This window comes from Aulostomus chinensis, chromosome 13, assembly GCF_037954235.1.
Source record: "Aulostomus chinensis isolate RoL2024-O1b breed Wild chromosome 13, RoL_Achi_v1.0, whole genome shotgun sequence".
NCBI lineage: Eukaryota > Metazoa > Chordata > Actinopteri > Syngnathiformes > Aulostomidae > Aulostomus > Aulostomus chinensis.
The window spans coordinates 8,614,541-8,629,096 of NC_141332.1; the positions used below are offsets into that span (position 1 = coordinate 8,614,541).

The 14,556-nt window shown below is 40.0% G+C and overlaps 1 protein-coding gene across 3 annotated transcripts in view; it reads left to right on the forward strand.

Annotated features, from left to right (window-relative positions):
• Positions 1–14,556, forward strand: part of LOC147250775 (connector enhancer of kinase suppressor of ras 2) — an 80,885-nt gene that overhangs the window by 57,596 nt on the left and 8,733 nt on the right. For 2 of the 3 annotated variants that reach the window (XM_086223038.1, XM_086223040.1), the window contains exons 12-17: positions 2,309–2,395; positions 3,134–3,342; positions 8,607–8,644; positions 8,743–8,785; positions 9,962–10,010; positions 13,009–13,181. In XM_086223038.1, coding sequence (XP_086079164.1) covers positions 2,309–2,395; positions 3,134–3,342; positions 8,607–8,644; positions 8,743–8,785; positions 9,962–10,010; positions 13,009–13,181 — 599 coding nt within the window. The remainder of the gene's footprint in view (positions 1–2,308; positions 2,396–3,133; positions 3,343–8,606; positions 8,645–8,742; positions 8,786–9,961; positions 10,011–13,008; positions 13,182–14,556) is intronic. The other variant, XM_086223039.1, reaches the window with a different exon arrangement.

Sequence of the window (14,556 nt, forward strand, 5' to 3'; positions counted from 1 at the left end):
CAGGATTACGCAAAGTAGAGGTGAAATTTGTTTTCACTCCCTTAGATATAGCATTTCATTTGCTCGGAAATACATAGGCCTTTATGGAACAATGGATACATATTTAGACAGACATTGAGCTTTTTTACAGATTTGCATACAATACAAAACTGAGCGACTGTCCTTCGCAGAGGTTTAGACTCATTGATTGTCCTTCTCTGCCCTTTATGTATTTACCTTGGGTACATACATCCTGAAACACTGATCACTTGCAAAAGGGTCTGTCCAAACACTGTCTCCAGCTCCCTGTCTTCCTCACCAGGAGACTGAAGGGGCCACAACTATGTGAAATGCCAAGGTCACATTACAAACACAGGCATCAATATGTTCCTTTGTTTGGACTTCAAGACTGGAATATCAACAGAAAGAGGGCAGCTGCTTGGTATTCCTTTTTGCAGTGTAAGTGTTGAGGAAGTTTTTATGAATGAAAAATCTAAAGTCAAAACTGATGATGAAAGAAACAGACTCAGTAGAGCCTGGGAGTTAACCAGCCTCACTATTCTGTTCATATTTACTGTCCTTACAAAGTTTTAGATTATACTTGATGACATGATAAGACATTTGTCTTCCTGTGAAATAATAGTAGTGTAATGGTTAAGTGGAGGGATATGTCATCCAAAGCTAATTACCAAGTTACAGTACCTTTAGCACTGGATTTAGCCAAATTTGGAAACTATATGCTTTGGTAGCTTGGTGGCAGCATCTGACTGCCAACATTTCGCCATGCATTAATTTGTCTTCTTAGGTCGAGGTATTCTTTCATTTAAAGGTTGTGTTGTAAAGTTTGGAGATCTCCAAAACAATAAGAATTACCTTTTTTCTCTATTTTTCTTTGATACTTGGGTCTAGGGCTGTAATCAACCAAAGAAATTCTTGGTCGACTGAAGCCCTCAAATTTCGACTAAAAATCCACTAATTTTATGTATGAAAACTCTACTGTGTCAACTATCAGCACAAAACCTGTTGAGGAATATTGAGACAATTGTTTCTGTCAGGTTATAATAACTGACCGACGCCATCATTGGTCCTGCGCACAGAGCGAGACTGAACACAGGAGCTCGGCATCGCGGCTGAGACACAAATAGACTTTTAACTTAAAACTTTACTCTTAAACACAAAAGGCAAGTCCACGGTAAGAATTTTTACAATTAAAACAAAACAATTGTTAGACTAAAATATTGAAGTGTCAATTCTGATATGTTCATATACTCAAAACTGACGGGGCAACCTAAGGTGGACACGTTAGCTCACCGTTTCTAGGTGATTCGTCGTGTTTGTAGTGGAGCTGTGACATGAAAACTGTTGTTTGCAAACTTTGCATTCGACTTTTTTTCCATGATCTGTTTTCATGAAATGCTGCCACGCTGCAGATGTCTTTGACATGGTGGACGAGGACTGACTTGAAATGAAACTGTCAAAATTAAATATACATTCATCAACCCACCAGACATTGGCCCAGTATTCTTCAGTCTGTCTGTCTCTAGGGGGTTGGGCTAATCCAAAATAGCAAAAACAGGGGGGTGTTCAACAATAGACTGTTATTTGTGAAACAGGGGTGCTTTCAGTACTTTCCTCCTGATGAAATTAACGTGGCAAAAAATCAACCAATCAGAATTTTGGTCGAGCCGGAACGTATCGACTGATAAATCGACCAGTCGACTGGGAGATTACAGCCCTACTTGGGTCACATCTTGCAATGACACAGAGAGCAGTTATTTAAGTGGTTGCACTATCACAGGTCAGCTACACCAGAGGTCAAAACTGAAATAATTTGAACTGTAAGTGCAGCGCGAGGAAGACATGTCTCATGGTGCCTAGCATGAAAGCTCTGCTCTCCTCATACAAAGACAATGGCAAGGCCAACACAGAGCAGTTTTAATGCTGAACACGTGTGGGATTTTTAGAATCTTTCTGATTGCTCTATCCACTTTATACTTTGACAGATTTCTTTTCACATTAGCCTACTAGCTTTCAAGCACTTGTGCTTTTTCATCTACCACTGTTGTGGTGGACTAAACTAGCCTGCGACCACACCTCTCAACTATTAGTTTGTACTAACTAAGATTGTGGTCAAGCAAATTTTGCCACGCATGTCATCACAGTCCTTCAAGTCGACCGTACTTCCCCACTCACCTGCACACACCTTGTCTCCCTCTCACCTGTCCACTCCACCAGCTGTCTCTCAGTCACTCAGTCACTGCCTTTCAAAACACCAAACCAACCCCCAACCCCCTCAGCCGACTCTCTGATTGCTGATTGGTTGTTCCAGGTGACCTCAGACCTGTTTCCATGCCACCTGAATATAACTGGATGGCCGAGGCCAAGGAACCCAGCATGGGCAAGAGAGGGAGTCGAGGTATACACATTCAAACACATAAACACACACACACAGCCCTCCATACCTTTAAAACAAACGGGTTGGACTTGCACCGCGCTTCGCTCCATTTTCAACACATTTCAGCTCATCCTTCTGGTTATTCATGGTGGTGTGCTTGTGTAAGGATACATATCTGTCTGGTATGTATCTGCCAGAGTAACAAATATGCATAAATGCAGGGAAATTGCATTTATACAGCTGCTCTGGAAATGAAGGTATTTGATGTGACCAGCTCAACCGTTTAGCCTTGAGACTTGATCTGTATTCAAGTGAGGATCCAGCACTCTACCATCGGAAACTCTATGAATAACATTAAAGCACAATAGTACTGTTGGTGTCTGAATTTCTCTCTCTCCTGCTTATTCTTTCAGTCACTTTATAGTTTAAGTATACGGATAATAAACAAGTAGAGCTACAGCAGAATATTTCATCAACAGAATATTTTCTGTGACTGACAAGATTTTGCTGCAAATTAGCATAATCATTGCAAACAGATAGTAGTATATCCCCAGCTGTGGATCCATATTAGATAACAAAGCTTGGGGCAATTTGTTTTACTTTTTTATTATCTTTAAGGGTCTATTCACCCTCATCTGTTTCCTCTTTGGAGTTTTCCCTTGACTCTACAGCCTTATCTCCTCCCTCTGTGGCTTTCCGTGCTCTTTAGCCAGTCCGTCCTCTAACTGCTCTGTCCCTTAACCCCCTCCTCCCCTGCAGATTCCGACAACTCCCTGTTGCGCTACCTCAGTGATGACAAGATCCTCGTGATCGAAGAGGAGCCTGAAGGTCTGGGAAGAGAGAGCCGGCGGGATTCCACTAGACGCTCCCGGCGCAAGAGTCGCAATCCCAGCAGCCCTAGTTTTCCCATCAGTCCATCCATGCTGTCCTCCACCCTGCGTCTGGACCAGCCCTCTGATGCATTACCTGTATGTACACTGTCTTAAAAATTCTATTTGTAGTCCAGCAATTCATGTTTTTTGCATCCTGTTTTGCTTTTCGGGGGCAATTTCCCAGACAGCAGTCAATCAACTGTTTATAAGAAAGTTCTATCACAAATTGTATGCTCCTGGGATTTTCGTATAGGCAAGGGTTTTTGGCAGTATCCATCCATTTTCTTCCGCTTATCCTGTTCAGAGTCGAGGGGGGCTGGAGCCTACCCCAGCAGCTTTCGGGCGAGAGGTGGGGTTCACCCTGGTCAGGCTGCCAGTCCATCGCAGGGCCAACACATAGAGACAGACAACCATTCACACTCACAGTCACACCTACAGTCAATTTAGAGTATCAATCAGCCTCGTCCCCTCTTAATGTCTTTGTGGATGTCTTTGTGGACATCACGCAGGCATGGGAACCCGGAACCTTCTTGCTGTGAGGTGACAGTGCTAACAGCTGCACCACCGCGGCGCCTACATATATATATATATATACATATACATATATATATATATACTGTATATACAATATATATATTACACACACACACACACACACACATATATATATATATATATATGTATGTGTGTGTGTGTGTGTGTAATATATATACAGTATATATATATTTATTTATTTATTTATGTATTTATTTATAGATATGAGAGAGAGAGGGGGGGGGGATGACACTCTAGGGTTGAAATTTTTAATTTCCATATACTTCAATGAGTATAGCTTCACATAATTTTAAACACAAAACCAGGCGCATTCACGTGCTTTGCTACCTTGTATCTAACTCATGAAAGAACTCATGTTGATATTGTAATATTCTGTGTATTTATGACATTTTTTTTTTTAAAGACAACCATGAAAGCTGTGCTCTGAATTGTTTAAGGTGACCAAAACCAATGAAGTATTTTTTTGCTTCACAGATGTTTGCGTGACACTGGCAGCTCATTACCAGTGATTCTTCACGATGTAGAAACTATTGAAGACATGTCGAAATAGTTGCCCAAGATCGCTAAAGATCACTAGAGCTGTCCGAGAAGCGACACACAGCCACTTTATTTGGTAGACCTTGCTCGTGCTGGGTTGGATCCCCTTTTGCCTTCAAAACTGCCTTAATTTTTCATGGCATAGATTCAACAAGATGCTAGAAACATTGCTCAGATATTTTGGTTTCTATGGGCATGATCGTATCAGACGTTTATTGCAGATTTTCTGTCTGCACATCCATGATGTCAGTCCCCCATTCCACCACATCTTAAAGGTGCTGTCAGGATAGAGATCTGCCATTTGAATACAGTGAACCCACTGTCATACTCAAGAAACCAGGATAGCCATAAAGGGTCATAAAAGGATGGACATGGTCAGCAATAATACTCACATAGGCTGTTACATTCAAAAAAATGCTCTGTTGGCTCAAAGTGTCTCCCACACCATTTAACAACCACCAACAGCCTGAGCCATTCATAAGGCAGCGTTCATGTTGTTTACTCCAAATTCTGACCCCACCATCTAGATGTCGCAGGAGAAATAAAGGCCTGTCAGACCAGGCAACTTTTTTCAGTATTCTGTTGTTCACTTTTGGTGTGTGACAATTGTAGCCTCAGTTTCCTGTTCTTAGCTCACAGAGCACCTGTTTTGGTGTACTGCTCCTTTAGCCATGCTCCAGGGTGCAATATGTGGTGTTTTCAGAGATGCTCTTCTGCATACCTTGACGACACGTATGTTAAAATGAATGGTTATTTAAGTTACTTATACCTTTGTATCAGCTTTAAACAGTCTGACCGTTGTCCTCTGATCTGAATACGCTTTCCAAAATAACCTTATTTGGTATAATGAGGGCCGCCACGGTGGTGCAGTGGTTATCACTGTGGCCTCGCAGCAAGAAGGTTCGGGTTTCAAGCCCCGGCACGGACACGGGATCTTTCTGTGTGGAGTCTGCATATTCTCCCTGTTCCTGCTTGGGTTCTCTCTGGTACTCCGGCTTCCTCCCACAGTCCAAAGACATGCAAGAGGGGACTACTGTAGGCTGATTGATACTCTAAATTGACTGTCAGCCTGTCTGTGACTGTGAATGGTTGTCTGTCTGTATATGTTGGCCCTGCAATGGACTGGTGACCGGTTCAGGGTGCACCCTGCCTCACACCTGAAAACTGCTGGGATAGGCTTCAGCCCCCCCCCCCCACCCGACCCTTAACATTGATGGATGGATGGTATGATGAGTTGATTTCTACCTTTCCAAACTCATTGCAATATTGTAAAATGACAATAAAGGGGCATTCTACTCAAGATTTGGATAGTAGGATGTGAATTTTGCAAAAGCAACGTGAAAGCATTGCTCATTGTCCATAAACACTACGGATGGTTTGGCTTGAAAAGGCCAATAGATCAGCAGTTTCTGAAGAAATCCAGTTGGTGTTGGTGCCCAGTCCGGCACCAACACCCGTGCCATATTCAAAGACACTTAAATCACCTTTCCTCAACATACAAATGCTCAGTTTGGTCAGCTGTAGCTTAAAGAGTGGCCAAGCCCCAACCCCTTGCAGGCACTATTGGCTTGTGATAAGTGACCCCTCATTGCTTAAATCCTCACTGTTGTCTTTGCTCTCACTTGCAAGTCTTTCTTCATCTCAAAGTTTCTGTCTGTGTTTGTACTCTTTGGAGGGTATGCGTGTGTGGACGTGCATACATATATGGTGGTCACAGCTTCGCATTCATTGTTTGTGTGTGCATGTCGGGCATAGAGAAGGAGGGTGAGGTTGATCGCTGTTGTTAAGTAACTGCCAGCTTTATATATTATGGGAATGACAGGGACACTTTCACACGAGGCTCTTGACATTTGTTTTATGCTGTGCATACACACACACACACACACACGCACAGGTTTGCTTTTTTTCACGCAAACACAGACTCGCTCAAAGGAGTACATCTGTGTGCTGTCTCACGACTCATCCTAATTCATCCTAATATCCCCGTCTCCTCAGACATGCCTGATTCTGAAAAGGAGTTTATTCTGGACAAACACACATTTGCCCACAAATCCTTGTAGGTGAGCAGGTGTATGACCAGGCATCACCAATTACAAGTGGGACTGTGCTTAAAACACAATACATGCAAACACACAGTGGTACACACTCTGAGAGGACAGCTCACAGTAGCCCTGTCTCACCCTCACAGCGGCTGTGTATATTTCATGGTGGTGACTCATTCAGTGGCACATACTGTACCATCCACTTGTTTCCTCTCCTGCAGCCTCTGGGTATACTGTATGTGTCTTTTCATTAATACTGCAACATTTTGTCAAATCACACTAAGTGTGAACTTACTAAATCAAGATTGAGTCGATCTGTATTGTTGTGTTTTGTATTCCACAGTATATCTAAAGAGCTACAATTTGTGAGGCTGAACCCCTGTCCTAAATCCCCCAAAAGGCTTTTGAACTATCTAAAATAAACTCAGAAGATAAGCGGTATCCCAGGATCTAACGTCCTTGCTACATGTTTATGGGTATTTTCTGAACGCACACTTTTTTGTATGTTCTGTCCTCTCATCCACACAAAGTGTTTTTGGCAACACATTTAGAGATTTTTGAAAATGGATAAAAGGGAAGATTTATATCCATTTCAGTGGAGCTGTGTAAACATGTTAAACAAAGCAGGTGTGGACACGGTGATGTAACAGTGTTGCTGGCTCATTGCATCTTGAGCTTGGTCGATATTGGTACCTTGTGCAATGAGTCCTTTGAATGAGGAGACTCTTTCAAACTTTAATAGCCTCTTCTTTGTCAGGATACTGTTCCTGAAACTCCACCAAGATGTCTGCATATTTCATATAACATGATTCCCATTCAATATTTTCTTGGGCTTTCATGTCACGTGTAGTTTAGCATCAACTCCACCTTGCCATCGGTCCACACAAACAAATCTTTTTTGCTTTTTTGCTCGCCATAACGTCCTCTTTCTGTCTGTTTACTTTGTTTTTTGAGTCACCACTCCTGAGGGAAAACGGCTCACTGCCCATGATTAGAGGGTTCCTCTATGGTATTTGACTTATTGCTCATCACCACCTATTGGCCTGGCATTCTGGTTGGAGTAATTGTGCTTTTTTTTGTGTTTTATCCCATTCTAGACAACATGATATTTCAAAAACGCCTTGACAGCTTTGTTTTTCTAGTTTCTTTTTTATATATATCAATTTGGCACAAACATCCCTTTAGACTCAGGAATGCACTGAAAAGATTGGTCAAAGTTCAAAGTTGCCGTGACCTCACATGAATGTGATTTCTCAGGACCATCTTGAGGACATTTTATTACATCTGGCACAAATGTCTACATATACTTGCAGATTGCATAGTAAGATACATACAAAACAAACATTTGTTGAAAAATCTAATTCACAGGTTAATAGTAACAGACTGTATTCACCACATTATAGCTTATTTAGGTAAATTAAACACATTTTAGTACATTTTATTTACAGGAATGTACACTGTGGAGTCATACAATGATAATGCAGTACTTGTTACACTGAATACATTTTTTTTTTTACTTTTGAATATTATCAGAAATAGAAATTATTGGAAATGCTTTGATTCAATAATTCTGCAATGCTTAGTCATCTTTATTACCTTGATTAGTGATTAGTGTACTGTAAGTACTCCCTAAATAGCTTGTACTGTATATAGTTTTAATTCATGTACAAGCAGTGATGGCACAATAAATGTATGTGAAATTGATACTTCTTGTAAGATAAACTAAACCATAGATATAACCCTTTTCAAGTGTATGATAGCAATGTTCAAAAATATTTCAGTTGGAGAATTACGCATAAATGTTGGCTTGTCAGTCATTGACAAAAGCAGCACACAGACTTCCTCTGCCGTAACACCTGATTAAAAGATATTCACAAAATCAAGACCATATTCGAATGTCGATACCAATCAAATCAGCCAAGTGCAGCATAAGCCTGAACATGGAAAAAAGACAGAAGCTTTGCCAGGTCTGGCAATGCACACTCACTCAGTCCTTTACCTTGTACCATTTTCAAGCAAGGTTGCCCCGCCGTGACAAAATACTGTATACCCATTTCAAATATCTATCTGACCTTCTGTTGCACAGTTCATCATCTTTTTTCTATTCTCCGGGGAGAGGAAATGCATTAAACCACAGAATATTTACCAAAAAACAACACACAGACAAAAATGTTTAAGAATGTGTGTATGTTTTAATGACGTCTTTTTCTCTCCTCCATCATTCAGCGAGGTGCAGACACACTTCGAGCAGACACAACAGACAGGTTAGTTGGTGGTTGATCGCGGTCAGACAGTATGTGTGGGACAGATCAGTATAGTTGTTTGTGGTTACGTTCAATCTTGTGTGTCTTTCTGTATTCAGGTACTCAGGCACAGGAAGCTCAGGAGCGGCCTCCATGAGGAAGGTAAGAGCCCAGGGTGTGAGAGCCAGCTGCATACTCGCTCACACATTTGATTTACTTAATTTTTAACAGCACATCAACGATCACCTAGCAACCACAGTGGCTATACATCAAGGTGAGCTAAGTGTGACCAAATGAATAAACAGCTAGACAAGAGGCGATACCTGAAATTAGATCTATCAAGCACTGTAGTATTTACGGTTTAAAAATCAAACAAGGTCAATTTCTTTCCACATTAAGGTCACTGTCATACAGGAGGCTACATCAGTCATCTGTCCAAGCTTCATCTGAGTTGTAGCATGAATGAGTCGGCTCAGACTGACTATAAACAGAATTTCATTCATCTTTATTATTCCAAAGAATAGCCAGTCGGCTTTATTCAGAAGTGTCAGTGTAATTGTTAACAGTTTCCACTGTTGTCACATAAGCCTGGTTATGTTCGATATTGAGGAGATGAAATAGCCTGGTTGCTAATATGCAGACATAATCTTAATATTACATGTAACACAAACATGGGTTTTAGCAACTGCTGTAATGTTTGAAGGCAAAAATTAGTACTTCTGGCAAAAATCAACAGCTAATTCATAAAAGATGATTTTTTTTTTTCTCAAGCAGGAATTTTGCTATAAAATACTTATGGAGAGAAAATAGGCTTTTAATTGTCCCAAATTTGTATCACATGATCCTCAAAAAACAAAACAAAAAAAACCCCACCAATGTGTACGATTTATGCGTCATTTTGGGAACTTTTATGCATCTTCCAACCCACACCGAAACACCACATGTTCATGTCAAAACAGTCTTATAAAGGCACAGTTTTCAGTTTTTATGTTTCCTACTGTGTGTATACGCTATGGTTCGAAACCTGAATAAATATTAATATTTTACAGACAGATGTTTAAGTTTCATTTTAAATGCAGATGCTGTAAATAAAGATGAGCTAACCTATCTGCCTACGGAAACTGTTTTTTTTCCATCTTGATGTAACAAGGAAGGAATAAGGACACGGATAAGGAAAACTGTTCGACTTTATGACGCACCTTTCTGATGACGTATGCACACGTCCCAATCCTCTCCACTGTGCGAATGATAAGACTGCAACTGGCCAACACACAATGTTAACCGGCTGTTCTCTCTTGTTATAAGCTAACATCCTTTTTTCCCTTCTCTTCTCTCTAGTCTTTCCATTACACCTCTCTAAGAACAAAAACCAAAAAGAGAAGTAAAGGTAGACACATTGTCTCTATATGTCAAATCATTCCATTTATAAGTAGCGTGTGACTTCAGGGGCTGTGATTGGCACGATGACTGTGTGTGTGTGTGTGTGTGTGTGTGTGTGTGTGTGTGTGTGTGTGTGTGTGTGTGTGTGTCTGGATGAGCCAAAGGAGTATTTTAGCCAGTGAAAAGGAAAAATTGAGTGGAAGAAGGTTTTTTTGTTTTGTTTTTTTCATTATGCTCTTTGAGAAAAAAATTCAAAGTGTCTGGGAAAAAGGGTAAAATGCTGAGAATAAAGTTGAACTCAGGAAGATTTTTTTTTTCATTGTTTACTTCAGGAAAGTTCATATATTCAGAAAAAAAAAAGAAATGTCAAGTATAAAGCTGACACCAGGAAGATTTCTTTTCATCACCCACATCAATAAACCAGTCGAGATGTCAAGAAAAAGACGAAATGATCGAAAATAAATGTGTAGTACTGATACATTCACTAACTGTTGAAAAAAAAAAAGCATTAGTTCAGCAATATTATCCACAGCAGACATCAGTGGCTGAGTGGTTATAATGTAGTGTTGTAATGTCGTGCTTTTATACTGGATATCTGTGTTCAAATCACATTGTACCATTTTAGATACATTACATTTTTTTTCTCTACCTATTAACTTTTTAAAGGAAGTAAAATAAAACAACCTCAGACATGTTCATGTTTTCACTAATTTTGTTGTATTTTGCTTCCTTATAAAAATTACAAGTTGAGCCAATAGTACATGAAATTCATCTAAAATTTTCGGTGGGTTTTCCCATGTCAAAGAGCTAAGCTCTTTCTTTTCAGTTATTATGGAATGGGGTGAGAAAAATGCTGAATTAGTGTTTAATAGTTATAGTATTTTTTACTTTCGGTGGACTTTTTTCCACTCCCGCTTTATTCTTAATAATTCCACATTTGTCTTGACATTTCCACTTTTTTTTTGAAGTGCGCAATGAAAAAAAATCTTCTTGCTTTCAACTTTTTTTGAAATACTATTTCTTAGTGATTTTTAAAAGTGGTTAAAACGAAGCGCATACATGAAAATAAAGGGTTTATACATAAAAAATGAGAGGAAAAAGACAGAAAAAAACAAAGACGTCCCCCAAAAAACATGCAAAGATTTATACATACACATTTTCATCTGTTCAAATGGTCAAGTACACAGATCTCCCCATGTCAGCATTTACCCACAACTCCTGGATGTTCTCTAAAAAGACATGCTTGTTGTTTTTCCTATTCAATCTGTATGATTCTTTCCCATCGTAATTAAAATTCACCCTAATTCCTTGTACCCCTTTCGCACTGAAACAGAGCGGGTTTTTGGACCCGCGTTTTCTCGGCATCAGGGCGCATTCAAGCTCCCAGCAGACGCGGGTCTGACCTCCCGCTGTGGGGGCTGCGTGCCTGTGTTTCTCTCTCTCGTACGCCATCGTGCTGAAAACGTCATCATTTCACTAAAAAGTTCGCCGTGTCTCAAAATGCCGGTGATGTTCCCATAAATCGTCGTGTGTCGTACGGTTCTAGAGATTTGCCGCCTGATCTCCTCTTCACCGCGGATGGCGAGCAGCTCGCGGACTTCACGATCTTGCCAGTGCGCTGCCATGATCGATAAAAAAGATGTGAAGATCGCGATGCAAGTTGTTTAGAAACACATTTGCACAGTTCACGTTAGTGTTGGTGGGAGATCCCAAGCATAGATGAACTGGCTTAAGATCATACACACATAAATTGTTTGGGAAAAAAGGAGTGAAACAGAGTCTCGGGGACATCAACAGGAAGACTGATCTAATTGGCAGAGGCCAAAACTTTATTGAGAGATGAGTGAGCCGCTCTCGCACCCCAGCCCTATGTTGATGTTGTTTTTCTTCCACAATGACAGCCTGAAAGGCGGCACAGTGACAAAATCAGAATGCGACAGGAAGTTAGATCTCCATCAACAGGTCATATCGCGGGAAACCGGAGACAACGCGGGTCACTTGGAGGGTCGGTGGACGGGTGTAGACCCTTTCAGGGTACCCAAATATTGTAAATTGTATTCTTTCCATGAAATAGATTTTTTAAAACTATTTCCTCCATATCTTAATTTGTGGGCTATTTCTTTTTTAAATCCACTTCCCAGTGACCTACCTGACAGCAGATGTCCTTCATATGATATAACGGTGTTCGTCTGATGAGTGCGATATGAAGGGATTTCCCTAAAAGTAAACTTTTAGTGTTACGAAAAGATTTTATCAAAGTATATCATCCATTTCCTCCCTTACCAGGACTGTTTTAAAATTGAGTATGAAAATGAAATGTGTATCTAAATCATACCCATATTATTACTTTCATTACTGCATTACTTTCTCCACAAATATACCAACAATTTGCAATAATCTCTTTGTCGTAGTTTGACTGGATAATCTGCATTTTGAAACGTGTTCGGATCATCATCGGAAATTTCCCTCCAAAAGAAAGAGTTTGTTGTTTCCCAGGATTTCTTAACTTCAATATATTGTTGCCGTCTGGGTTTTTTTTCTTGACATTTTGAATTGTTTCACTAAATGCATCATGGAAGAAAAATATCTTGACTTTACTCTCGACATTTTGTCTTTTATCTCACGTCAGCTTTTCTCACATTGCAACTTTTTTGTCTTTAACTGCATGAAAGTGCATAAGTTCACGTGTGAATGAAAAACAAATCCTTCGCCTCTCTTTTTTTCTCCTCATTACTGGTCCCAATACTCTGTTTTACATCACACACTGCCTTGGTATACTTGGTAATACCTGCTGTTTGTGGTTTTTTTGTTTTGTTTTGTTTTGTTTTTTACTTATTTTTCTCAACATTTTTAATCTTTCTACCATTTTGTCAGCCATGTATTAATATTATTGGGCTCACTCCGTAGTGTGTGATACATTTGGATTTATCCTCTTCCAACTTTAAAGCCCAGGGATCCCTTCTATAATGATTGACATCTGACACAAGTCTGTCCTCTCACCACAGGTTCCCTCACGAGTGCCAGTCGAAGGAGAATCTCCTGTAAGGACCTTGGCCATGGTGACTGTGAGGGCTGGCTCTGGAAGAAGAAGGATGCTAAAGGCTATTTTACACAGAAGTGGAGGAAGTACTGGTTTATCCTGAAAGAGTCATGCCTCTACTGGTACACCAATCAGAACGTAAGCCCTTCAGATATCAGCATGCACTTTGTCACAGTTGAACTCCAAACTTGCTGTAATTTCCTCCCTATTTCTATCTCAATTCAGTTTTGTATCTTTGTATCAAAACTAATGTTGAACAATTAAGAGACAATATCCACATTTTCTGATTATACACAATTTCCATCCATCCATCCGTCCGTCCATTTTCTTCTACTACTTATCCGTTAAGGGTCGCGAGGGGGCTGGAGCCTATCCCAGTGGCTTTGGGGTGAGAGGCAGGGTTCACCCTGGACAGGTCACCAGTCCATCACAGGGCCAACACACAGAGACAGACAACCATTCACACTCACAGTCACACCTACGGTCAATTTAGAGTATCAATCAGCCTCGTCCCCTCTTGATGTCTTTGGACTGTGGGAGGAAGCTGGAGTACCAGAGAGAACCCACACAGGAACAGGGAGAACATGGAGACTCACACAGAAAGATCCCGTGATGGAGCCGGGACTCAAACCTGGAACCTTCTTGCTGTGAGGCGACAGTGCTAACCGCCGCCGCCATACTCAGTTTCTTTCAGTAAAATATTCAATCAATACTTGATAGAAAATATGTGATAAAGAGGAAATCTGAAACATAAAGGCATCAGATAACATGTTTAATGAAAAATGCAGATGAGTTATAGTTTAAGAAGTGTTAGATTGATTGAGGAGTGTCACTTGGGGATTCTACACTATTGTTGCATGTCGTAGCTATCTGTGTAAATGAAGAAAGAACAAATTATGGCTTCACAATCAAAAAGTTGGAACCGTATATTTATAAACTGCCTTGTCCTATCAGTTTCACATACTTTGAGATGAAACTAAGTACTGCAGCCTGTATCGTCTCTCATTTTTGTGCCTATGTTGACATGCATGCTGTATGATAAAGTGCCAAGTGAGCAAAATGGAAACAGGTAAATCTTTTCATAAAAACGGTTGTTTTGTTTGAAAAATCTCTGTTGTATCGCAGGGAGAATCTTTGTGCTGTATTGTTACATTTTGTCCCACACCAAATCAAGAGCCATTTAAAAAATCCTGGAGGTTTTATTTTTTTGTTTTTAGGGGGAAAAAAATCTTTCAAGTTTTTTTGTAGAAAATTTTAGTACTAAGACATCCATATACAGAGGAAATTATATCTATCTATCTATCTATCTATCTATATATCTATCTATCTATCTATCTATCTATCTATCTATCTATCTATCTATCATCTATCATCTATCTATCTATCTATCTATCTATCTATCATCTATCTATCTATCTATATCTATCTATCTATCTATCTATCTATCTATCTATCATCTATCTATCTATCTATCTATCTATTTATCTATCTATCTATCTATCATCTATCTATC